This window comes from Phyllobates terribilis, unplaced genomic scaffold (genome assembly GCF_046119375.1).
Source record: "Phyllobates terribilis strain yellow unplaced genomic scaffold, ASM4611937v1 Scaffold_1__5_contigs__length_1240528914, whole genome shotgun sequence".
Lineage (NCBI taxonomy): Eukaryota > Metazoa > Chordata > Amphibia > Anura > Dendrobatidae > Phyllobates > Phyllobates terribilis.
In genome coordinates this window covers 1237367880-1237393708 of record NW_027362761.1, presented here as the reverse complement: position 1 = coordinate 1237393708, position 25829 = coordinate 1237367880, and the positions used below count along the sequence as shown (strand labels likewise).

The 25829-nt window shown below is 45.3% G+C and overlaps 2 protein-coding genes across 2 annotated transcripts in view; both read right to left on the bottom strand.

Annotated features, from left to right (window-relative positions):
• LOC141164827 (putative N-acetyltransferase 8B) overlaps nt 1–25829 on the bottom strand; it is a 213201-nt gene that overhangs the window by 156450 nt on the left and 30922 nt on the right. The gene's annotated exons all lie outside the window — the stretch shown is intronic.
• On the bottom strand, nt 7596–20381 carry LOC141164873 (N-acetyltransferase 8-like). The gene is given in 2 exon segments (XM_073650530.1): nt 7596–8296; nt 20266–20381. A coding segment is annotated over 1 exon segment (678 nt). The 5' UTR covers nt 8274–8296; nt 20266–20381.

The window sequence follows — 25829 nt, the reverse complement described above, 5'->3', positions numbered from 1 at the left end:
AGGTCACCTTCCCATCATCATACACCCCCAGCTTCACCTCCCAGGTCACCTTCCCATCATCACACATCTCCAGCTTCTCCTCCCAGGTCACCTTCCCATCATCACCAGCTTCTCCTCCCAGGTCACCTTCCCATCATCACACACCTCCAGCTTCTCCTCCCAGCTCACCTTCCCATCATCACACACACTTCCAGCTTCTCCTCCCAGGTCACCTTCCCATGATCACACACCTCCAGCTTCTCCTCCCAGGTCACCTTCCCATCATCACACACCTCCAGCTTCTCCTCCCAGCTCACCTTCCCATCATCACACACACTTCCAGCTTCTCCTCCCAGGTCACCTTCCCATTATCACACACCTCCAGCTTCTCCTCCCAGGTCACCTTCCCATCATCACACACCTCCAGCTTCTCCTCCCAGCTCACCTTCCCATCATCACACACACTTCCAGCTTCTCCTCCCAGGTCACCTTCCCATGATCACACACCTCCAGCTTTTCCTCCCAGCTCACCTTCCCACGATCACACACCTCCAGCTTCTCCTCCCAGGTCACCTTCCCATCATCACACACCTCCAGCTTCTCCTCCCAGGTCACCTTCCCATCATCTCACACACCTCCAGCTTCTCCTCCCAGGTCACCTTCCCATCATCACACACACTTCCAGCTTCTCCTCCCAGGTCACCTTCCCATGATCACACACCTCCAGCTTCTCCTCCGAGGTCACCTTTCCATCATCACACATCACCAGCTTCTCCTCCCAGGTCACCTTCCCATCATCACACACCTCCAGCTTCTCCTCCCAGGTCACCTTCCTATCATCACACACCTCCAGCTTCATCTCCCAGGTCACCTTCCCATCATCACACACCTCCAGCTTCTCCTCCCAGGTCACGTTCCCATCATCACACACCTCCAGCTTCTCCTCCCAGGTCACCTTCCCATCATCACACACCTCCAGCTTCATCTCCCAGGTCACTTTCCCATCATTATACACCTCCAGCTTCTCCTCCCAGGTCACTTTCCCATCATCACACACCTCCAGCTTCTCCTCCCAGGTCACTTTCCCATCATCACACACCTCCAGCTTCTCCTCCCAGGTCACTTTCCCATCATCACACACCTCCAGATTCTCCTGCCAGGTCACCTTCCCATGATCACACACCTCCAGCTTCTCCTCCCAGGTCACCTTCCCATGATCACACACCTCCAGCTTCTCCTCCCAGGTCACCTTCCCATCATCATACACCTCCAGCTTCTCCTCCCAGGTCACTTTTCCATCATCACACACCTCCAGCTTCTCCTCCCAGGTCACTTTCCCATCATCACACACCTCCAGCTTCTCCTCCCAGGTCACCTTCCATTCATCACACACCTCCAGCTGCTCCTCCCAGGTCACCGTCCCATTATCACACACCTCCAGCTTCTCCTCCCAGGTCACCTTCCCATAATCACACACCTCCAGCTTCTCCTCCCAGGTCACCTTCCCATCATCACACACCTCCAACTTCTCCTCCCAGGTCACTTTCCCATCATCACACACCTCCAGCTTCTCCTCCCAGGTCACCTTCCATTCATCACACACCTCCAGCTACTCCTCCCAGGTCACCTTCCCATTATCACACACCTCCAGCTTCTCCTCCCAGGTCACCTTCCCATCATCACACACCTCCAGCTTCTCCTCCCAGGTCACCTGGGCGGCGGTAAGAGCGGATGCATCATCTTGTGCAGCACTCTGCAGGCTCTTGGTTGGTCCGTACGCCTACAATCCCACCGCTGCCAGCTGGCACCTCCTCTCTATGGTGCCCTCAGACCTTGCAGTGACGTGACACCATCGCTTCCCTGCAGGAAGAAGCTATATCCTCCCTGTAAGGACCCATCTGTCAGTTACTCTCCCGGCTGGCAAATGCAATGCCTGATTAGAATGACCGAAACCAAAGTCGCCGAGCAGTTCTCCCATCCTTTGCCGCGAGTGAGCGAGCGTGTCACCTGATTACAGCCTAGTGACAGCCTCAGCAACAGGGCGCGGGCCTGAGGGAGAGAGTCGTCCTGTGGCCTAATCCTGCCCCCAATGGACTCTCTCCCCACTGACTGCGACCTAGTGATGGCGGACAGACGGGAGAGATGACAGGCCATGCCTGTGCGTGCACAGCGGGGGCGGCCGGAGGTGCTGGCGGGCCGAGCTGTTGCTGAACGCCGGTGACATCTATCCTTATCCATACCGGCTTCTGGGACAACATCAGAACCTCTGGTGACATCTTCCTGTATAACTTCTGAGGAGGTCTGGCCATTATATTTATTGTGTTCTGCATGCCGGCAATCCCGGAACGTATGCCCTGGTTCTGAGCACAGATTACAGATGACGGGTCCTGTGCATTTGTCCTTTGTATGACCTGACTGTCCACATAATGAGCATGTGATACGAGAGCAGTTTATGGCGAGGTGCCGGCCCCCACATCTATGGCACAGATGTGGCTGACCAGGGTAGTAGCAGATCCCCCTCTCTGAGCCCAGGTAGAAGGAGTGCGGCAGGTGTCTGGTCACACCGCTCTCTTGTATCAGCTGGATTGTCACCGTATATCCTGAATTCCAGATCTGCTGCTCATCATAGATCTTCTCGGGATGACTTCTCACTATGCACTGCCGGTTCAGCCAGTGCTGCAGATCCGCCACCGCCACCACCTCAGACTGGAACAGGACAGTGGCCGTTATCTCTTGCGGCTTAGACAGCTGGATACAATGGAGGTGCTCCCAGATCTCATCTTCTCTGGTGTCATTATAGATGTTCCAGAACAGATCCAGATCGCACTGGAGCTTAATGGGAATCTGTCACCCCCTGGGCGATATCAGACCTCTGCTATGGTCATACAGGTGACTGCCCCGTGACTGCCCTGTGACTGCCCGGTGACTGCCCTGTGACTGCCCGGTGACTGCCCTGTGACTGCCCGGTGACTGCCCGGTGACTGCCCAGTGACTGCCCTGTGACTGCCCGGTGACTGCCCGGTGACTGCCCGGTGACTGCCCAGTGACTGCCCAGTGACTGCCCGGTGACTGCCCAGTGACTGCCGATGACTGCCCGGTGACTGCCCGGTGACTGCCCGGTGACTGCCCTGTGACTGCCCGGTGACTGCCCTGTGACTGCCCTGTGACTGCCCGGTGACTGCCCGGTGACTGCCCGGTGACTGCCCAGTGACTGCCCTGTGACTGCCCTGTGACTGCCCGGTGACTGCCCTGTGACTGCCCAGTGACTGCCCAGTGACTGCCCTGTGACTGCCCTGTGACTGCCCGGTGACTGCCCGGTGACTGCCCTGTGACTGCCCGGTGACTGCCCGGTGACTGCCCAGTGACTGCCCTGTGACTGCCCTGTGACTGCCCGGTGACTGCCCTGTGACTGCCCGGTGACTGCCCAGTGACTGCCCTGTGACTGCCCTGTGACTGCCCGGTGACTGCCTGGTGACTGCCCGGTGACTGCCCTGTGACTGCCCGCTGACTGCCCTGTGACTGCCCGGTGACTGCCCTGTGACTGCCCGGTGACTCCCCGGTGACTGCCCAGTGACTGCCCTGTGACAGCTCGGTGACTGCCCGGTGACTGCCCTGTGACTGCCCTGTGACTGCCCTGTAACTGCCTGGTGACTGCCCTGTGACTGCCCTGTGACTGCCCTGTGACAGCTCGGTGACTGCCCGGTGACTGCCCTGTGACTGCCCGGTGACTGCCCAGTGACTGCCCTGTGACTGCCCTGTGACTGCCCGGTGACTGCCCTGTGACTGCCCGGTGACTGCCCAGTGACTGCCCTGTGACTGCCCTGTGACTGCCCGGTGACTGCCCTGTGACTGCCTGGTGACTGCCCGGTGACTGCCCTGTGACTGCCCGGTGACTGCCCTGTGACTGCCTGGTGACTGCCCGGTGACTGCCCTGTGACTGCCCGCTGACTGCCCTGTGACTGCCCGGTGACTGCCCTGTGACTGCCCGGTGACTCCCTGGTGACTGCCCTGTGACTGCCCGGTGACTCCCCGGTGACTGCCCAGTGACTGCCCTGTGACAGCTCGGTGACTGCCCGGTGACTGCCCTGTGACTGCCCTGTAACTGCCTGGTGACTGCCCTGTGACTGCCCTGTGACTGCCCTGTGACAGCTCGGTGACTGCCCGGTGACTGCCCTGTGACTGCCCTGTAACTGCCCGGTGACTGCCCTGTGACTGCCCTGTGACTGCCCGGTGACTGCCCAGTGACTGCCCTGTGACTGCCCTGTGACTGCCCGGTGACTGCCCTGTGACTGCCCTGTGACTGCCCGGTGACTGCCCGGTGACTGCCCTGTGACTGCCCGGTGACTGCCCGGTGACTGCCCTGTGACTGCCCGGCTCTGCCTTCCCTCCCATGGAGCGCGCTTTGTTTCCCTCCGGCCCCGTTTAGCTGCGTACTGCCAGCGGAGCGGAAGTCTCTGACTCACTGTCTCTTGTGCAATACAAGGCTGTGGCGCAGTACGCAGCCAAACGGGGCTGGAGTGACATATCCCTTTAAAGCTGATGTCATAGATCCTGGTGGATGGGATATGGATCAGAGCGTAGACCTCAGACGCATTAACTCCATGAACTCTTTCAGGAGAACTTTCCCAATGTAAATTCTGGATGGGATGTTCTCCTCTGGTCCTGTGTATTTTATCCTGACTGCGTTTCTCCTCTGAGGTGGGGGCTTCACCGGTCTGGTGACATTGGAGAACACTATCCTGAACCGATGGTCAGCAGATGGGTCAGTGCCAGAGCTTTCACCAGCCGCAAGATTACTGACACCTAATTGTGCTGCAATAATGTCCAAGTCCTCTACTAAATGTTGTATAATATGGTCTCCATTCTCTGACATGGAGGGTTCAGAGTTATCTTGTCTGTAATATCTGTTAAAGACAGCCATTCGCTAGCCCCACTGAATGGGGTCTCACTCACAGCACCACTGAGCGGGGTCTCACTAGCATATAACTACTATAATACTGTTCCTATGTACAAGAATATAACTACTATAATACTGCCCCTATGTACAAGAATATAACTACTATAATACTGCCCTCTACGTACAGGAATATAACTACTATAATACTGCCCCTATGTACAAGAATATAACTACTATAATACTGCCCCTTATGTACAAGAATATAACTACTATAATACAGCCCCTATGTACAAGAATATAACTACTATAATACTGCTCTTATGTACAAGAATATAACTACTATAATACTGCCCCCTATGTACAAGAATATAACTACTATAATACTGCTCCTATGTACAGGAATATAACTACTATAATACTGCTCCTATGTACAAGAATATAACTACTATAATACTGCTCCTATGTACAAGAATATAACTACTATAATACTGCTCTTATGTACAAGAATATAGCTACTATAATACTGCCCCCTATGTACAAGAATATAACTACTATAATACTGCTCCTATGTACAGGAATATAACTACTATAATACTGCTCCTATGTACAAGAATATAACTACTATAATACTGCTCCTATGTACAAGAATATAACTACTATAATACTGCTCCTATGTACAAGAATATAACTACTATAATACTGCCCCTATGTACAAGAATATAACTACTATAATACTGCCCCCTATGTACAAGAATATAACTACTATAATACTGCCCCTATGTACAAGAATATAACTACTATAATACTGCTCCTATGTACAAGAATATAACTACTATAATACTGACCCTATGTACAAGAATATAACTACATAATACTGCCCCCTATATACAAGAACATAACTACTATAATACTGCTTCCTATGTACAAGAATATAACTACTATAATACTGACCCTATGTACAAGAATATAACTACATAATACTGCCCCCTATGTACAAGAATATAACTACTATAATACTGCTCCTATGTACAAGAATATATCTACTATAATACTGCCCCTATGTACAAGAATATAACTACTATAATACTGCTCCTATGTACAAGAATATAACTACTATAATACTGCTCCTATGTACAAGAATATAACTACTATAATACTGCTCCTATGTACAAGAATATAACTACTATAATACTGCTCTTATGTACAAGAATATAGCTACTATAATACTGCCCCCTATGTACAAGAATATAACTACTATAATACTGCTCCTATGTACAGGAATATAACTACTATAATACTGCTCCTATGTACAAGAATATAACTACTATAATACTGCTCCTATGTACAAGAATATAACTACTATAATACTGCTCCTATGTACAAGAATATAACTACTATAATACTGCCCCTATGTACAAGAATATAACTACTATAATACTGCCCCCTATGTACAAGAATATAACTACTATAATACTGCCCCTATGTACAAGAATATAACTACTATAATACTGCTCCTATGTACAAGAATATAACTACTATAATACTGACCCTATGTACAAGAATATAACTACATAATACTGCCCCCTATATACAAGAATATAACTACTATAATACTGCTTCCTATGTACAAGAATATAACTACTATAATACTGACCCTATGTACAAGAATATAACTACATAATACTGCCCCTATGTACAAGAATATAACTACTATAATACTGCTCCTATGTACAAGAATATATCTACTATAATACTGCCCCTATGTACAAGAATATAACTACTATAATACTGCTCCTATGTACAAGAATATAACTACTATAATACTGCCCCTATGTACAAGAATATAACTACTATAATACTGCCCCCTATGTACAAGAATATAACTACTATAATACTGCTCCTATGTACAAGAATATAACTACTATAATACTGCCCCTATGTACAAGAATATAACTACTATAATACTGCTCTTATGTACAACAATATAGCTACTATAATACTGCCCCTATGTACAAGAATATAACTACTATAATACTGCCCCCTATGTACAAGAATATAACTACTATAATACTGCTCCTATGTACAAGAATATAACTACTATAATACTGCCCCTATGTACAAGAATATAACTACTATAATACTGCTCCTATGTACAAGAATATAACTACTATAATACTGCCCCCTATGTACAAGAATATAACTACTATAATACTGCTCCTATGTACAAGAATATAACTACTATAATACTGCCCCTATGTACAAGAATATAACTACTATAATACTGCTCTTATGTACAACAATATAGCTACTATAATACTGCCCCTATGTACAAGAATATAACTACTATAATACTGCCCCCTATGTACAAGAATATAACTACTATAATACTGCTCCTATGTACAAGAATATAACTACTATAATACTGCCCCTATGTACAAGAATATAACTACTATAATACTGCTCCTATGTACAAGAATATAACTACTATAATACTGCCCCTATGTACAAGAATATAACTACTATTATACTGCCACCTATGTACAAGAATATAACTACTATAATACTGCCCCTATGTACAAGAATATAACTACTATAATACTGCCCCTATGTACAAGAATATAACTACTATAATACTGCTCCTCTGTACAAGAATATAACTACTATAACACATAGCAGACGTGGTAGATTTCAGCACTTTATTATTGGTGCATGAGCTTCATCATTCCTGTGTTTGGACATCGTATTGGTAGTAAACATCTATGAATTCTATGTATCTGGTATAGCGGTATTCTGGGTAGCTGTAGTGGGTTCTCCTGAATCCCATCTTATCATAGAGGTGGCAGGAGCTGGTCTGGTGCAGTGAGGTATCTAGCACCACCGCCTTGTAGTCTCTTTCTCGTGCAAAGTCAATGACGGTGCGGCACAAGGCCGCCCCTATTCCTCTTCCTCTGTGACTTCTAGGAACTGATAATCTTTTGAGCTCCATTTGCTTCTCTCCTCCCTTTTGTAGTTTTGGAGCTGCTGCCACAGTTCCTATGATCTCTCCATTTGACTCTGCCACCCAGAAGCAGCGGTCCTCCCACTGCAGATAATACTTCTGAATGTCCAACATGTCATCCCTCAAACTGTGCTCTGTGTAAGAAGTGAAGATGCGTCTATTGATGAACCAAATAAGACCCATGATAGTGATCCCTACCAGTACAGAGGTCAGAGCCGATCCCGTGATCAGGAGAGGAAGCCAAGTCACGGCCAGAGCGGGGAGTCACACCTGCGGAAGACGCAATGTATGGCGGAAGGCAACGCCAATATGTTCCGTAATACCACGAGCAAAGATGTCTCTGACAATATGGTAATCAGAGTCCTGGAAGAGGCGGATGTGGAAGCTGGACATGACCATTTTCTGCAATCAGACGCTCAGGTCTAATCAAGGAGATGGAAAAGAACAATTACTAATTACTACAACTATACAAATACTAATTGGTTTACCCCTTTCTACATTCTCTCCTCTACAATCATCATGAATTCACCTGCCATCATCATATTCCTGTCCAACTGCTACACTGATGCTGCCACCATGTGCCAGTCTTTGCACTGGTTGCCCAGAATCCGCTACAGAATCCAATGTAAACTTATCACTCTTAAACACAAAACTCTCCCCAGTTCTGCACCACCCTATATTCCCTTCTCATCTCTGTCTACCACCTACCCATCCCCTCCACAGTACTGCACCGCCCTATATCTCCTCCTCATCTCTGTCTATCACCTACCCATCCCCTCCACAGTACTGCACCGCCCTATATCTCCTCCTCATCTCTATCTATCACCTACCCATCCCCTCCACAGTACTGCACCGCCCTATATCTCCTCCTCATCTCTGTCTACCACCTACCCATTCCCTCCACAGTACTGCACCGCCCTATATCTCCTCCTCATCTCTGTCTTCTACCTACCTGTCCTCTCCACAGTGCTGCACTGCCCTACATCTCCTCCTCATCTCTTTCTACCACCTACCTGTCCTCTCCACAGTGCTGCACTGCCCTACATCTCCTCCTCATCTCTTTCTACCACCTACCCGTCCTCTCCACAGTGCTGCACTGCCCTACATCTCCTCCTCATCTCTTTCTACCACCTACCCGTCCTCTCCCCAGTTCTGCACCACCCTATATCCCCTCCTCATCTCTGTCTAACACCTACCCATCCCCTCCACAGTACTGCACCGCCATACATCTCCTCATCTCTGTCTTCTACCTACCCCTCCTCTTTACAGTGCTGCACTGTTCTACCTCCTACCCGGCCCCTCCAAAGTGTTGCACCACCCTACATCTCCTCCTCATCTCTGTCTACCACCTACCTGTCCCCTCCACAGTGCTGCACCGCCCTACATCTCCTCATCTCTGTCTACCCGCCTACCTAACCTCTCCACAGGGCTTTACCCCCTATATCTCCTTCTCATCTTGGTCTACCTCCTACCCGTCCTCTCCACAGTGCTGCACTGCCCTACATCCTCTCCTCATCTTTGTCTACCACCTACCTGTCCTCTCCACAGTGCTGCATCACCCTACATATCCTCCTCATCTCTGTCTACCACCTATCTGTCCTCTCCAGAGTGATGCACCGCCCTACATCCTCTCCTTATCTCTGTCTTACACCTACCCGTCCTCTCCACAGTGCTGCACCGCCTTACATCTCCTCTTCATCTCCGTCTACCACCTATCTGTCCTCTCTACAGTGCTGCACCGCCCTACATCTCCTCCTCATCTCTGTCTACCACCCTACCCGTCCTCTCTACAGTGCTGCACCGCCCTACATCTCCTCCTCATCTCTGTCTACCACCCTACCCGTCCTCTCTACAGTGCTGCAGCGCCCTACATCTCCTCCTCATCTCTGTCTACCACCCTACCCGTCCTCTCTACAGTGCTGCACCGCCCTACATCTCCTCCTCATCTCTGTCTACCATCCTACCCGTCCTCTCTACTGTGCTGTACCATCCTACATCTCCTCCTCATCTCTGTCTACCACCCTACCCATCCTCTCTACAGTGCTGCAGCGCCCTACATCTCCTCCTCAACTCTGTCTACCACCCTACCCGTCCTCTCTACAGTGCTGCACCACCCTACATCTCCTCCTCATCTCTGTCTACCACCCTACCCGTCCTCTCTACAGTGCTGCAGCGCCCTACATCTCCTCCTCATCTCTGTCTACCACCCAACCCGTCCTCTCTACAGTGCTGCAACGCCCTACATCTCCTCCTCATCTCTGTCTACCACCCTACCCGTCCTCTCTACAGTGCTGCACCGCCCTACATCTCCTCCTCATCTCTGTTACCCTATCCATCTTCTTCATTCCACTAATGACCTAAGATTAACATCCTCCATAATCCGAACCTTCCACTCCTGTCTCCAGGACATCTTTTGCGCTGCACCAGTTCTCTGGAATGCGCTACCCCAGACAATACAGTTAATTCCCAATACCCACAGTTTCAAGGGTGCCTTAAAAACAAATTTATGTAGACTGACCTATCACCTCACCTTACTAATTTAACTATTCCCTGTTCTCCCTTCCACGCACTCAGTGGCACTCTGTACACTGGTGTTGTGAAAACGTGTTTGCCCCCTTCCTGATTTCTTATTCTTTGTCGATACAGGGAAAAAATATATATATATTTTTGTACCTTGTTAGCCAGTAGATAGAAAAGGACTCTCAAATCTAAATATTATTCTTTTTTTAATGTTTTCACACTTAAATGTTTCAGATCACAAAACAAATTTAAATATGAGACAAAGATAATACAATTAAACTCAAAAATGCCGTTTTTAAATGAAAGTCTTTATTATTAAGGGAAAAAGAAATCCAAACCTACAGGGCCCTGCATGAGAAAGTGATTGCCCCCTACTTAAAACATAAATTAACTGTGGTTTATCACATCTTTGGGAAGATGAATTCATTTTCCCTAGCCACAAACAGGCCTGATTACTGCCACACCTGTTCTCAATCAAGAAATCCTTAAAATAGGACCTGCCTGACAAAGTGAAGTAGATCAAAAGATCCTCAAAAGCTAGACATCATGCTGTGATCCAAAGAAATTCAGGAACAAATGAGAGACAAAGTAATTGAGATATATCAGTCTCGAAACGGTTATAAAGCCATTTCTAAAGCTTTGTGATTCCAGCGAACCACGGTGAGAGCCATTATCTACAAATGGCGAAAACATATAACAGTGGTGAACCTTCCCAGGAGTGGCTGGCCGACCAAAATTACCCCAAGAGCGCAGCGACGACTCATCCAAGAAGTCACAGAAGACCCCACAACAACATCCAAAGAGCTGCGGGCCTCACTTGCCTCAGTTAAGGTCCGTGTTCATGGCAGTATGGCAGAGTACCATGACGAAAACCACTGCTGAGCAAAAAGAACATAAAGGCTCGTCTCAGTTTTGCAAGAAAACATCTTGATGATCGCCAAGACTTTTGGGAGAATACTCTGTGGACCGATGAGACAAAAGTTGAACTTTTTAGAAGGTTTATGTCCCATTACATCTGGCGTAGAAGTAACACAACATTACAGAAAAAGAACATCATACCAACAGTAAAATATGGTGGTAGTGTAATGGTCTGGGGCTGTTTTGCTGCTTCAGGACTTGGAAGACTTGCTGTGGTAAATGGAACCATGAACTCTGCTGTCTACCAAACAATCGTGACGGAGAACGTCGGGCCATCTGTACGTGACCTCATGCTAAAGCGCACTTGGGTTATGCAGCAAGGCAATGATCCAAAACACACCAGCAAGTCCACCTCTGAATGGCTTAAGAAAAACAAGATTAAGACTTTGGAGTGGCCTAGTCAGAGTCCTGACCTTAATCCGATTGAGATGCTGGGGCTAGACCTTATAAAGGCGGTTCATGCTCGGAAACCCTCCAATGTGGCTAAATTATAACAATTCTGCAAAGATAAGTGGCCAAAATTCCTCCAGAGCGTTGTAAAGACTCATTGCCAGTTATCACAAAGTCTTGATTGAAGTTGTTGCTGCTAAGGGACCAACCAGTTATTAGGTTTAGGGGCAATCACTTTGTTACACAGGACCCTGTAGGTTTGGATTTCTTTTTCCTTTAATAATAAAGACCTTCATTTATAAACTGCATTTTGTGATTACTTGTGTTATCTTTGTTGAATATTTACATTTGCTTTGTGATTTTAAACATTTAAGTGACAAACGTCCAAAGAATAAGAAATCAGGAAGGGGGCAGACACTTTTTCACACCCCTGTATATGTACTGTACACACACTGGCTCATGCAGAGTTATGTGATTACCCCTATTTGTTATACCGATGGCGATCTTACACGACAAGCTCTTTTATTTTTACCTTTCGTGTCTCCCCTATTTCCTCATGGATTGCAGCTGGCGAGCAGCCGGACCCTCAGTCTTCTCGGTATGCGTTGAATTATGTGTTACTCTGTAATGTCTAATCTTACTTGTACACCTGCTGGACACCGGTATAATGAATGATTAGACTGACCCGAGGTTGAATTCTTAGTAAGTAGAATTTTGCAGTGTAAACTTTTGGGTGCAAAAATAGTAAATCGTGTTTGCAATCAGCGGCCGACATTTGTGGGAATATTCTGCAGTACGACAACCCAAAAGAGGGAGATGAGGAATCAGAAGAGAAGTCAGAAGAAGAAATAGAAAAATATTAAGAAGCGGAACGGAAATCAGGAGTATTAAAGGGTTATTCCCAAAATCACATGAGCGCTCGTAATATTATAATATTGTACATGTATTTTATTATTTGTGCCAATATCAGTCACTTTTAGGTCTGCCCTGTTTTGCACTTATCACCCCATGCCCTACATATGCCTTTCCTGCTGTAGCTGCGGTGCTCCTGATGGATCATCTGCACTGCAGTCTCTCCCTTCCTGATTGCCCTTCTCTACCTCTGAAGTAGTATATTCTACATTTAGGGTACACTCCATGCTCCTGTCCAGTACCTGCCTGATCCGTTTTATCTTCTACCTTGTGCATCAGTATAGCGGCACTGTAGTTTTATATCATTACTAGCTAGTTTCTAGCACAGCTCCACTTTTCTGCACTCCTCCACAATAAAGCCTGTAATTACTGGGCAGTGCAGAGCTGAGCTGTGTTTGTTGTCTGCTGCTGAGAGTGAGAGTGTAAACTACAAACGTCAATTTATGGATGCATATGGCGGAAGACAGGCCCCTAAAATATGGATCAACAGTGCAGCATTTGCAGGGTCACATTATTGATCGCTCAGCAAGCAGCAGGCAACAAACACAGCTCAGCTCTGCCAAGTTCTTACCAGCTCTGTTGTGCAGGAGATTTGAGCTCCGCTGTAAACTAGCGAACAATGATGTAAAACCCCACTGCCGGTATTATATAGAGTCATTACACACAGAGGGATCTATTATATAGAGTCATTACACACAGAGCGATCTATTATATAGAGTCATTACACACAGAGGGATCTATTATATAGAGTCATTACACACAGAGGGATCTATTATATAGAGTCATTACACACAGAGCGATCTATTATATAGAGTCATTACACACAGAGGGATCTATCATATAGAGTCATTACACACAGAGGGATCTATTATATAGAGTCATTACACACAGAGGGATCTATTATATAGACTCATTACACACAGAGGGATCTATTATATAGAGTCATTACACACAGAGGGATCTATTATATAGAGTCATTACACACAGAGGGATCTATTATATAGAGTCATTACACACAGAGCGATCTATTATATAGAGTCATTACACACAGAGGGATCTATTATATAGAGTCATTACACACAGAGGGATCTATTATATAGAGTCATTACACACAGAGGGATCTATTATATAGACTCATTACACGCAGAGGGATCTATTATATAGAGTCATTACACACAGAGTGATCTATTATATAGAGTCATTACACGCAGAGGGATCTATTATATAGAGTCATTACACACAGAGGGATCTATTATATAGAGTCATTACACACAGAGCGATCTATTATATAGAGTCATTACACACAGAGGGATCTATTATATAGAGTCATTACACACAGAGGGATCTATTATATAGAGTCATTACACACAGAGGGATCTATTATATAGACTCATTACACGCAGAGGGATCTATTATATAGAGTCATTACACACAGAGTGATCTATTATATAGAGTCATTACACGCAGAGGGATCTATTATATAGAGTCATTACACGCAGAGGGATCTATTATATAGAGTCATTACACACAGAGGGATCTATTATATAGAGTCATTACAAACAGAGGGATCTATTATATAGAGTCATTACACACAGAGGGATCTATTATATAGAGTCATTACACAGAGGGATCTATTATATAGACTCATTACACACAGAAGGATCTATTATATAGAGTCATTACACACAGAGTGATCTATTATATAGAGTCATTACACGCAGAGGGATCTATTATATAGAGTCATTACACACAGAGGGATCTGTTATATAGAGTCATTACACACAGAGGGATCTATTATATAGAGTCATTACACACAGAGGGATCTATTATATAGAGTCATTACAAACAGAGGGATCTATTATATAGAGTCATTACACACAGAGGGATCTATTATATAGAGTCATTACACGCAGAGGGATCTATTATATAGACTCACTACACACAGAGGGATCTATTATATAGAGTCATTACACACAGAGGGATCTGTTATATAGAGTCATTACACACAGAGGGATCTATTATATAGAGTCATTACACACAGAGTGATCTATTATATAGAGTCATTACACGCAGAGGGATCTATTATATAGAGTCATTACACACAGAGGGATCTGTTATATAGAGTCATTACACACAGAGGGATCTATTATATAGAGTCATTACACACAGAGGGATCTATTATATAGAGTCATTACAAACAGAGGGATCTATTATATAGAGTCATTACACACGGAGGGATCTAATATATAGAGTCATTACATGCAGAGGGATCTATTATATAGACTCATTACACACAGAGGGATCTATTATATAGAGTCATTACACACAGAGTGATCTATTATATAGAGTCATTACACGCAGAGGGATCTATTATATAGAGTCATTACACACAGAGGGATCTGTTATATAGAGTCATTACACACAGAGGGATCTATTATATAGAGTCATTACACACAGAGGGATCTATTATATAGAGTCATTACACACAGAGGGATCTATTATATAGTCATTACACACAGAGGGATCTATTATATAGAGTCATTACACACAGAGGGATCTATTATATAGAGTCATTACACACAGAGGGATCTATTATATAGAGTCATTACACACAGAGTGATCTATTATATAGAGTCATTACACGCAGAGGGATTTATTATATAGAGTCATTACACACAGAGTGATCTATTATATAGAGTCATTACACACAGAGTGATCTATTATATAGAGTCAATACACGCAGAGGGATCTATTATATAGAGTCATTACACGCAGAGGGATCTATTATATAGAGTCATTACACGCAGAGTGATCTATTATATAGAGTCATTACAGGCAGAGGGATCTATTATATAGAGTCATTACACACAGAGGGATCTATTATATAGAGTCATTACACACAGAGGGATCTATTATATAGAGTCATTACACACAGGGATCTATTATATAGAGTCATTAGACACAGAGGGATCTATTATATAGAGTCATTACACACAGAGGGATCTATTATATAGAGTCATTACACACAGAGAGATCTATTATATAGAATCATTACACACAGAGGGATCTATTATATAGAGTCATTACACACATAGGGATCTATTATATAGAGTAACACAGGGATCTATTATATAGAGTCATTACACACAGAGGGATCTATTATATAGAGTCATTACACACAGAGGGATCTATTATATAGAGTCATTACACAGGGGGATCTATTATATAGAGTCATTACACACAGAGGGATCTATTATATAGAGTCATTATACACAGAGGGATCTATTATATAGTCATTACACACAGAGGGATCTATTATATAGAGTCATTACACACAGAGGGATCTATTATATAGAGTCATTACACACAGAGGGATCTATTATATAGAGTCATTACACACAGAGGGATCTATTATATAGAGTCATTACACACATAGGGATCTATTATATAGAGTCATTACACACAGAGGGATCTATTATATAGAGTCATTACACACAGAGCGATCTATTATATAGAGTAACACAGGGATCTATTATATAGAGTCATTACACACAGAGGGATCTATTATATAGAGTCATTACACGCAGAGGGATCTATTATATAGAGTCATTACACGCAGAGTGATCTATTATATAGAGTCATTACATGCAGAGGGATCTATTATATAGAGTCATTACACACAGAGCGATCTATTATATAGAGTCATTACACACAGAGGGATCTATTATATAGAGTCATTACACACAGAGGGATGTATTATATAGAGTCATTACACACAGAGGGATCTATTATATAGAGTCATTACACACAGAGGGATCTATTATATAGAGTCATTACACACAGAGGGATCTATTATATAGAGTCGTTACACACAGAGTGATCTAATATATAGAGTCATTACACACAGAGGGATCCATTATATAGAGTCATTACACACAGGGATCTATTATATAGAGTCATTACACACAGAGGGATCTATTATATAGAGTCATTACACACAGAGGGATCTATTATATAGAGTCATTACACACAGAGGGATCTATTATATAGTCATTACACACAGAGGGATCTATTATATAGAGTCATTACACACAGAGGGATCTATTATATAGAGTCATTACACACAGAGGGATCTATTATATAGAGTCATTACACACAGAGGGATCTATTATATAGAGTCATTACACGCAGAGGGATCTATTATATAGAGTCATTACACACAGAGTGATCTATTATATAGAGTCATTACACACAGAGTGATCTATTATATAGAGTTATTACACGCAGAGGGATCTATTATATAGAGTCATTACACGCAGATGGATCTATTATATAGAGTCATTACACACAGAGTGATCTATTATATAGAGTCATTACACGCAGAGGGATCTATTATATAGAGTCATTACACGCAGAGGGATCTATTATATAGAGTCATTACACGCAGAGAGATCTATTATATAGAATCATTACACACAGTGGGATCTATTATATAGAATCATTACACACAGTGGGATCTATTATATAGAGTCATTACACACATAGGGATCTATTATATAGAGTAACACAGGGATCTATTATATAGAGTCATTACACACAGAGGGATCTATTATATAGAGTCATTACACACAGAGGGATCTATTATATAGAGTCATTACACAGGGGGATCTATTATATAGAGTCATTACACACAGAGGGATCTATTATATAGAGTCATTACACACAGAGGGATCTATTATATAGTAATTACACACAGAGGGATCTATTATATAGAGTCATTACACACAGAGGGATCTATTATATAGAGTCATTACACACAGAGGGATCTATTATATAGAGTCATTACACGCAGAGGGATCTATTATATAGAGTCATTACACACAGAGGGATCTATTATATAGAGTAACACAGGGATCTATTATATAGAGTCATTACACACAGAGGGATCTATTATATAGAGTCATTACACACAGAGGGATCTATTATATAGAGTCATTACACACATAGGGATCTATTATATAGAGTCATTACACACAGAGGGATCTATTATATAGAGTCATTACACACAGAGGGATCTATTATATAGTCATTACACACAGAGGGATCTATTATATAGAGTCATTACACACAGAGGGATCTATTATATAGAGTCATTACACACAGAGGGATCTATTATATAGAGTCATTACATGCAGAGGGATCTATTATATAAAGTCATTACACACAGAGGGATCTATTATATAGAGTAACACAGGGATCTATTATATAGAGTCATTACACACAGAGGGATCTATTATATAGAGTCATTACACACAGAGGGATCTATTATATAGAGTCATTACACACATAGGGATCTATTATATAGAGTCATTACACACAGAGGGATCTATTATATAGAGTCATTACACGCAGAGGGATCTATTATATAGAGTCATTACACGCAGAGGGATCTATTATATAGAGTCATTACACGCAGTGATCTATTATATAGAGTCATTACACGCAGAGGGATCTATTATATAGAGTCATTACACACAGAGCGATCTATTATATAGAGTCATTACACACAGAGGGATCTATTATATAGAGTCATTACACACAGATGGATCTATTATATAGAGTCATTACACGCAGAGGGATCTATTTTATAGAGTCGTTACACACAGAGGGATCTATTATATAGAGTCATTACACACAGAGGGATCTATTATATAGAGTCATTACACACAGAGCGATCTATTATATAGAGTCATTACACACAGAGGGATCTATTATATAGAGTCATTACACACAGAGGGATCTATTATATAGAGTCATTACACACAGAGGGATCTATTATATAGAGTCATTACGCACAGAGGGATCTATTATATAGAGTCATTACACACAGAGGGATCTATTATATAGAGTCATTACACACAGAGGGATCTATTATATAGAGTCGTTACACACAGAGTGATCTATTATATAGTCATTACACACAGAGGGATCTATTATATAGAGTCATTACACGCAGAGGGATCTATTATATAGAGTCATTACACACAGAGTGATCTATTATATAGAGTCATTACACGCAGAGGGATCTGTTATATAGAGTCATTACACACAGAGTGATCTATTTCAGGTGTTTAGTTCTGTTAATGTTGATGATTATGGCTTACAGCCAATGAAAACACAAAAGTCATTATCTCAGTAAATTAGAATAACTAACAAAAAACACCTGCAAAGGCTTCCTAAGTGTCTAAAAAGGTCCCTTAGTCTGTTTCAGTAGGCTCCACAATCATGGGGAAGACTGCTGACTTGACAGATGTCCAGAAGGCAGTCATTGACACACTCCACAAGCAGGGTAAGCCACGAAAGGTCATGGCTAATGAAGCTGGCTGTTCACAGCGTGCTGTATCCAAGCATATTAATGGAAAGTTGAGTGGAAGGAAAAAGTGTGGTAGAAAAAGGTGCAGAAGCAACCGGGATAACCGCAGCCTGGAAAGGATTGTTAAGAAAAGGCCATTCAGACATTTGGGGGAGATTCACAAGGAGTGGACTGCTGCTGGAGTCATTGCTTCCAGAGCCACCACACACAGACGTATCCAGGACATGGACTACAAGTGTCACATTCCTGGTGTCAAGCCACTCATGACCAATAGACAACGCCAGAAGCATCTTACCTGGGCCAAGGAGAAGAAGACCTGGACTGTTCTCAGTGCTCCAAGGTGGTGTTTCCAGATGAAAGTAAATTTTGCATTTCATTTGGAAGTCAAGGTCCCGGAGTCTGGAGGAAGAGTGGAGAGGCCACAATCCAAGCTGCAATCCGAGCCCCGACCAAGTATTGAGGCATTTACTGAACAGACATTTCGGATTTTAAAAACATTTTTCAAGCTGCTGTGATAAAGTATTCTAATTTACTGAGATAATGACTTTTTGATGATATTCTAATTTTGTGAAAAGCCCCTGTACGCCATGATATCCACAGCAGAGGCTGCTCCTATCACATACACAGATCTGTAGGACATCACTGGGGCACTGTAACCGGGGGGTACCAGGCGGGTAGGAGATGTGTCTGCGGGACCCTCATTACCTCTGGTGACTCCTGGCACTGATTACAGCGCTGAGGTTTGCCTTCATTATTAACAAGTGCATTTCCCAACTTCTTTGGACATAGGAGTCAGGGGGTCTCAGCTTTGTGTTATATTAGTCAGGGGGTCTCAGCTCTGAGTCATATGGGTCAGAGGGTCTCAGCTTTGTGTTATATTAGTCAGGGGGTCTCAGCTCTGAGTCATATGGGTCAGAGGGTCTCAGCTTTGTGTTATATTAGTCAGGGGGTCTCAGCTCTGAGTCATATGGGTCAGAGGGTCTCAATTATGAGTCATATGAGTCAGGGGGTCTCTGTCCTTAGTCATTTGTCTCTGCTGGTCCTTACTATAAACTCTTGGGGTCAGCCTTAGCTATGAGCTACAGAGACAGCAGTTACTCGTGGCCCATAATGCTTTAGGGCCCAATAGCCACTTTGGCAGAGAATATTACACCAGTATTACATATAGTAGGTGGGGGTCCTGATACCGATGCTTTGGGACCTACAAGTCTACACAATGGAGCGTTAATAATGGAGGCATTGATTCACCAGATCCCTGGGACATCCTAGACTACAAACCTGCAGGAGAAGCTGTAGGACCCGAGTGGAGATGGTGCGGACGCCGTGTAGGGGTCATGTGGAGGCGGTGTGTCTCCGTGAGTTTCACCAGCCCATGGATTAATAGTTATAGGAGTGTGTTCATAGTCCCCGAGACGGCGGATCCTCCTCATGTTATTCAGCTAATATTCAAGTGAAATCTTTAATGATTTACTATGAATTGATCAGCAGTAAACAGGTAATTATTATTCTGTGTGGTGATAACTTCTTGAAAACAAGCCTCCATCTATTCACCCATACAGAGGTCTATCTCCATCTGGTGTCCTCCATACTGATGGGAATCGGTACAGCAGGTGGGGATCACTTCTAGGCAGCTGCATGTGCTGGGTGGGGGACACCCTGGGGGGATAGCCCCTCTTGCCTGTGCTATGATATGACCATGGAAGTGGTCTCCTATTACTACATTTATGAGTTTCCCCAGGACTAAAACATTGAAGTCTGATAGGACATTATTGTGTGATTGAGGGTGTCCAGCCTCCAGGACCCTCACAAATCAGCTCAGCATGGGCTATTTCCCTTTGTTCTTAAATAGTGTAATGCAGCGGCTTGCTTGGCATTACGGTAATGGTCCAGGATGTGTTTTGCCTGACCATGTACCTTCCTCCTCAGGTGACTGGTCACATGACTGTGACATAGCACAGGTCCTGTATGCACAGCATGTCTGATCACATGACTGTGACATCACCACAGGTCCTGTGGGTGTGTACTACAGGATATATATACCCTGGTAGTCTTGACACAGTGGTGTGTGTGTAAGGCATGAGGCCTGTTCCTGTGTGGGACACCACTAGAGTGTGAGGCCCAGTGAGGCCTGTTGAAGCCTGGTGGAGCCTGAAAGGTCGAGGCTGGATCCTTAGCTGTGTAAGCGATGCCAGTGGCCTTGGAGGGCAGAGGCTTGAAATACAAGAGTCCTGAAAGGCAAAGGCTGGATGTCAAGTGTGAAGACATACCAGTAGCCTTCGAAGGTACGAGGGCTGGAGACCCCCACCTGAGAAGCCTAAAAGCCACAGCGGTGGCAGAACGAAACCGTTAAGACCCGGTAAAAGGTAAAAGCGGTACGCTATATGGACATTGTTATATATGGACATTGTTATAGTTACGTTGCTGAAGGCTGTAACTGGAGCCAAGTGGACGTGTCTGTCGCTGGAAAGGCTCGTGGACATTATATGTGTGATAAGCGGTTTGTGATAAATAATAAACGGCTGCATTGTGAAATACCAGAAAGACATTTCATGTGTGCTTTAATTGACCCGGTGCAGCGAGTATCCCCCAGTATGATGACTAGCGCTGCCTTACATGTGGTTCGAGAATGCGGGCAATTGCAGCCCGGTTGCTAGGGGCAGCTGCAGCCCGGTTGCTAGGGGCAACCGCAGCCCGGTTGCTAGGGGCAATGGTGGCCTTGTTGCTAGAGGTAACGGCATTGAACGACGAGTGTGGATACAAGCATCTTGCTGTGGCTCGGCGGTGTCACGAAGATTAAAGCATCTGGCTGCAACTCGGTGGAGTTGCGAAGATTGTCGTCGCATTCAAACCCGGTTTTTCTGTGGCTCGGCGGGGTCACGAAGATTAAAGCATCTTGCTGTGACTCGGCGGGGTCACGAAGATTAAAGCATCTTGCTGTGACTCGGCAGGGGTTGCGAAAATTGTCGTCGCACTCAAACCTGGTTTGCTGTGGCTTGATGGGGCAACGAAAAATTTTCTGGGGAGAGCGGTGTATGTGAATAGTGTACCGCGATGGCTGTAAATGGAGCAGTATCTCCAGACAGAATGGAGAAGTGGTCGGATGACTGGCTGCAAACGGTCTACAGGAAAATGGACTGTCCTGAAGAAATGCAGGAGCAGATAAAGATGGCTGTGAAGGGAGCAGCAGATGAGTCTGAAGCTGTTGAGCGATTGAAATGCCTAATGGAGTCGCAACAGCAGGCATTTGAGAAACAGCGACAGGACTCAGAGCAGGTATTTGAGCAACGTCTGCGGGACATGGTGCAGGAACGGCAGGAGCTGTGGGCACCGTATGGAATGGCGGTAGTAGACCATTCCGTGAACTCTCCGGGGGCGCCATTGTTGTCCCAGAGTGCCCGGGGAGGTGGTAAGAGCTGTTGTGAACTGAGTCCTAAGACTATTGTTGATTTTTAGTGTAAAAATTCCCCTACCGGTGTGGTTGTTAAAAAGGGGACGGAGTCTAAAAAAGGGGCGGTTGTTCAAAACAGCGTGGAGTATAGAAAATCAAAAAAATTTACTGGTGGTTGGTTGGTACCGCCTAAAAATGACAATGTGACCGTTGATAATGGACTAGCTCCAGTAGAAGGGGGTGACGTCAAGGTGGGAGGTGACTTGTTGGTCCACGACACCATAGGGAGTGACGCAGACCCCACAACTGATGGTGACACTACAAAAGTAGAAAGAGAGTTCAGTCAGGAGGGGCTAGACGAGGGGAGGGAGTCCCCCTCTCATCGTCGACGGCGCAAGGGCCACAAAAAGGTTGCTCCTGTAGTCTTTGCTGCAAGTGGAAATAAAGAAAATGCAAGGCTGTGTGCCTTCATTCCGAGTTTGGATCCTCTTTTAGAAGAAGAGGAGGTGACGTTGCCAGTAGCAACCTCTGGTACTGTACTGAGACAGAAGGATCTGACAGCCCTGAAAGAGGAGGCGGCCAGTCATGACCAAGAGCTGGAGCCTATCGGCCAGCAGGGTCAGAGTGACGAGCAGCAACTAAGGAAAAACCTGGGGAACGTGTCCTCAGACCAGCGGAGCCTGGAGTCTGAACGGCAGAAAATATACCAGGTTATGAGGATCTGGCAGCGAGACCTGGAGGGAAGCAACGAGTAGGTTAACCAATGGAAGGAAGCGTTCTACGAAATAGAGGAGGACCGCCGCAAAATCAAGGAGGTTTTTCAATTGGAGATTGACAAAGCAGAGTGTGAAGATGAGTTATGCGAGGTGAAAGGTCGCTTCTCTTTGGTAGAGTTAGAGCTGTCTGCCCTCAAGGAGGCGCTGCAGCATGAAGTTTCTGGGCGTGAACAAAACCTAGAACGATTGCGCGAACAGTTCAACCGGGAGCTGTGTGACTCCAAGAAGGAGTATGGTGAACTCATGAGGGAGCATCAGCAATTCCAGGACCAAGTAAAGCCTCTAATGCAGGAGAAGGAGCGGCTGGTGGACTCTGTGTACCAGTGAGACTGGGAGCTATCGGCCCTGAAAGAGGCAATAAAAGATGAAGTGTCTGGTCACGATCGTGAGGCAGAAAAGAGGCATGAAAAGTTCAATAGGGAACTGCAACAAATCAAGAGAGACTATGAGGATCTCCTCAAGGTTAAAGAAAAACTAGAGGATGATAAGGCGGATGCAGAGCACATGCGCCAAGTGGTTGAGACCACTCTGCAGGACACCCGTGATGAAAATGGTGATCTCCGCAGAAAGATCCCAGGCCTGGAAGCTCAGGTGAAGGAGCTGCAGACGTTCTGTGATAATCTCCGGAGGGCAGAGACGTGCCTTAAGGAAAGAATCAGCAAGATGGAAGCTGAGCGGAAACAGATGGAGGAGTCTATCGGATAAGCCACAGACCAGGGCCAGGAGTTGGCCATGGAGATGGGAGGTATGAAACAGATACCTCCTTGAATAATACAAGCTCTGATGATTCGGTGGATGTAGGAGCCGAGATCAAGGAGCTCAAGGAGACGCTACAAGCCCATATGATGCAAGAGAAGCTTGAGAGACTGGCTGTTGAGAGCCGAGTGGGCGCATTGGAGACGAAGAGGTCTGAAAGAACTCTACTGTTAAAGGAGCAGCTGAAGCAGGAAGAGCTTCAGAGACAGGCCGCTGAGAGGCGAGTAGCTGAGCTAGAGGAAGAAGTTTTCAAGTTCAAAAGTCGCCTGGCAAAGTATCACTCAGTGAACGAGGCCTCCTTGGAGAAGGAAAAGGAAAAAAAAGTTACACTCACTCCCTTATACCATGAGAAGGTGGACCTGAGGAGAGCTAAGAGTGTGTTAACAGAAGATAAATATGAGATGGAAGTGGTCAAGACGAAAATTCTTGAAGTTGTAGCTGTGAGTCAGCTCAGGGGAAGCATACAGGGTGAAGAAGCTGAAAGTCAGTTGTCCATGAAACCTGAGCTGGTTGATCGTCTGGAAACCACAGGTGAGACAAAAACGTCTCGGTACAAATGCCTCATAGATGTACCCGAGGATTTGAGAGAAGAGTGCACCAGTGAGTCCGTGCATGAAGAGTTTAAGAAGGCCATGGGAGCCTGTAAGGTGTACTCGACCTCAGAAGCTAAACAGCTGGTGGTCCTGTCCATGACCGAAGTCACAGTGAAGAGGGTGGCGATCCTAAGTGATATGCACTGGCGATATATGCGCACGAAGCGGTTTCTCCGGTTGAAGACGGAACAAGCCGTTAGACCACTGGAGCTTATGAGAAAAGCTCACAGTCTGCAGGAAGAGGTCATCCGGGTGCCTCATGTTCTGGTGAGAAAGCTCATTGGGAGGAATGGCCGAGCCATGCAAATGATGGTAAAGAAGTCTGGTGTGGTGAAAGTAAGCAGTCCAAGTGATCGTCAGGACTGGATACCAGATGAAGACGGCACGGTGTCCTTCTCCGCTGTAGGAACGGAAGAAAGTCTTGCATACGTGCGCATGCTGATGGAGTACCGAGTGACCTACCTGCGAGAGGTAGAACAGTTGAATCTCGCTAGACTGCGAGTGGATAGACAGCATCATCTGAGCAGCAGAAGATGGCAGCCGTCTAGAAATTGTGAGACCAGACAGAGAAAGGGCCCCCTAAGTAACAGAACAGCTACAGCTGAAGTTAGGGATCTTTCAAGATGTCCTGAGAGTAGTGGGCGTGGGTTTAGAGGTAGTGAGACCTCCAGTAACTCAGGTTTGAGTGGCCCATACAAACGACCCAATAGAGGACGGGACAGTACGGAGTCGAACCGGACCTTAGATACCAGGACATGTGAGTCACACTGCTGTATGACTGACCGCTGGGAGCGGGGGAGACCTGACAAGGTTACAACTGACCGCTGGGAGCGGGGGAGACCTGACAAGGTTATGACTGACCGCTGGGAGCGGGGTAGGTCTGACAAGGTTACGACTGACCGCTGGGAGCGGAGAAGGTCTGACAAAGTTACGACCCGGAAATGTGACTTGACGAAGTCAGTGACAATGACAGATGGTAGGTCCCTAAGGAATGGGCTAATGTCGTTGACTAATGTTCCAGGCGCTGAACAGCGCAATTGTCAAGTACATGGTCTCTGTGTGAACTGTGGGTTATGAGGTAATTGTGTATACTATGTGTTCAACCCCACAAGTTTGAACAGAGGGGGGGGGATATGTAATGCAGCGGCTTGCTTGGCATTATGGTAATGGTTCAGGATGTATTTGGGCTGACCATGTACCTTCCCCCTCAGGTGACTGGTCACATGACTGTGACATAGCACAGGTCCTGTATGCACAGAATGTCTGATCATATGACTGTGACATCAGCACAGGTCCTGTGGGTGTGTACTACAGGATATATATACCCTG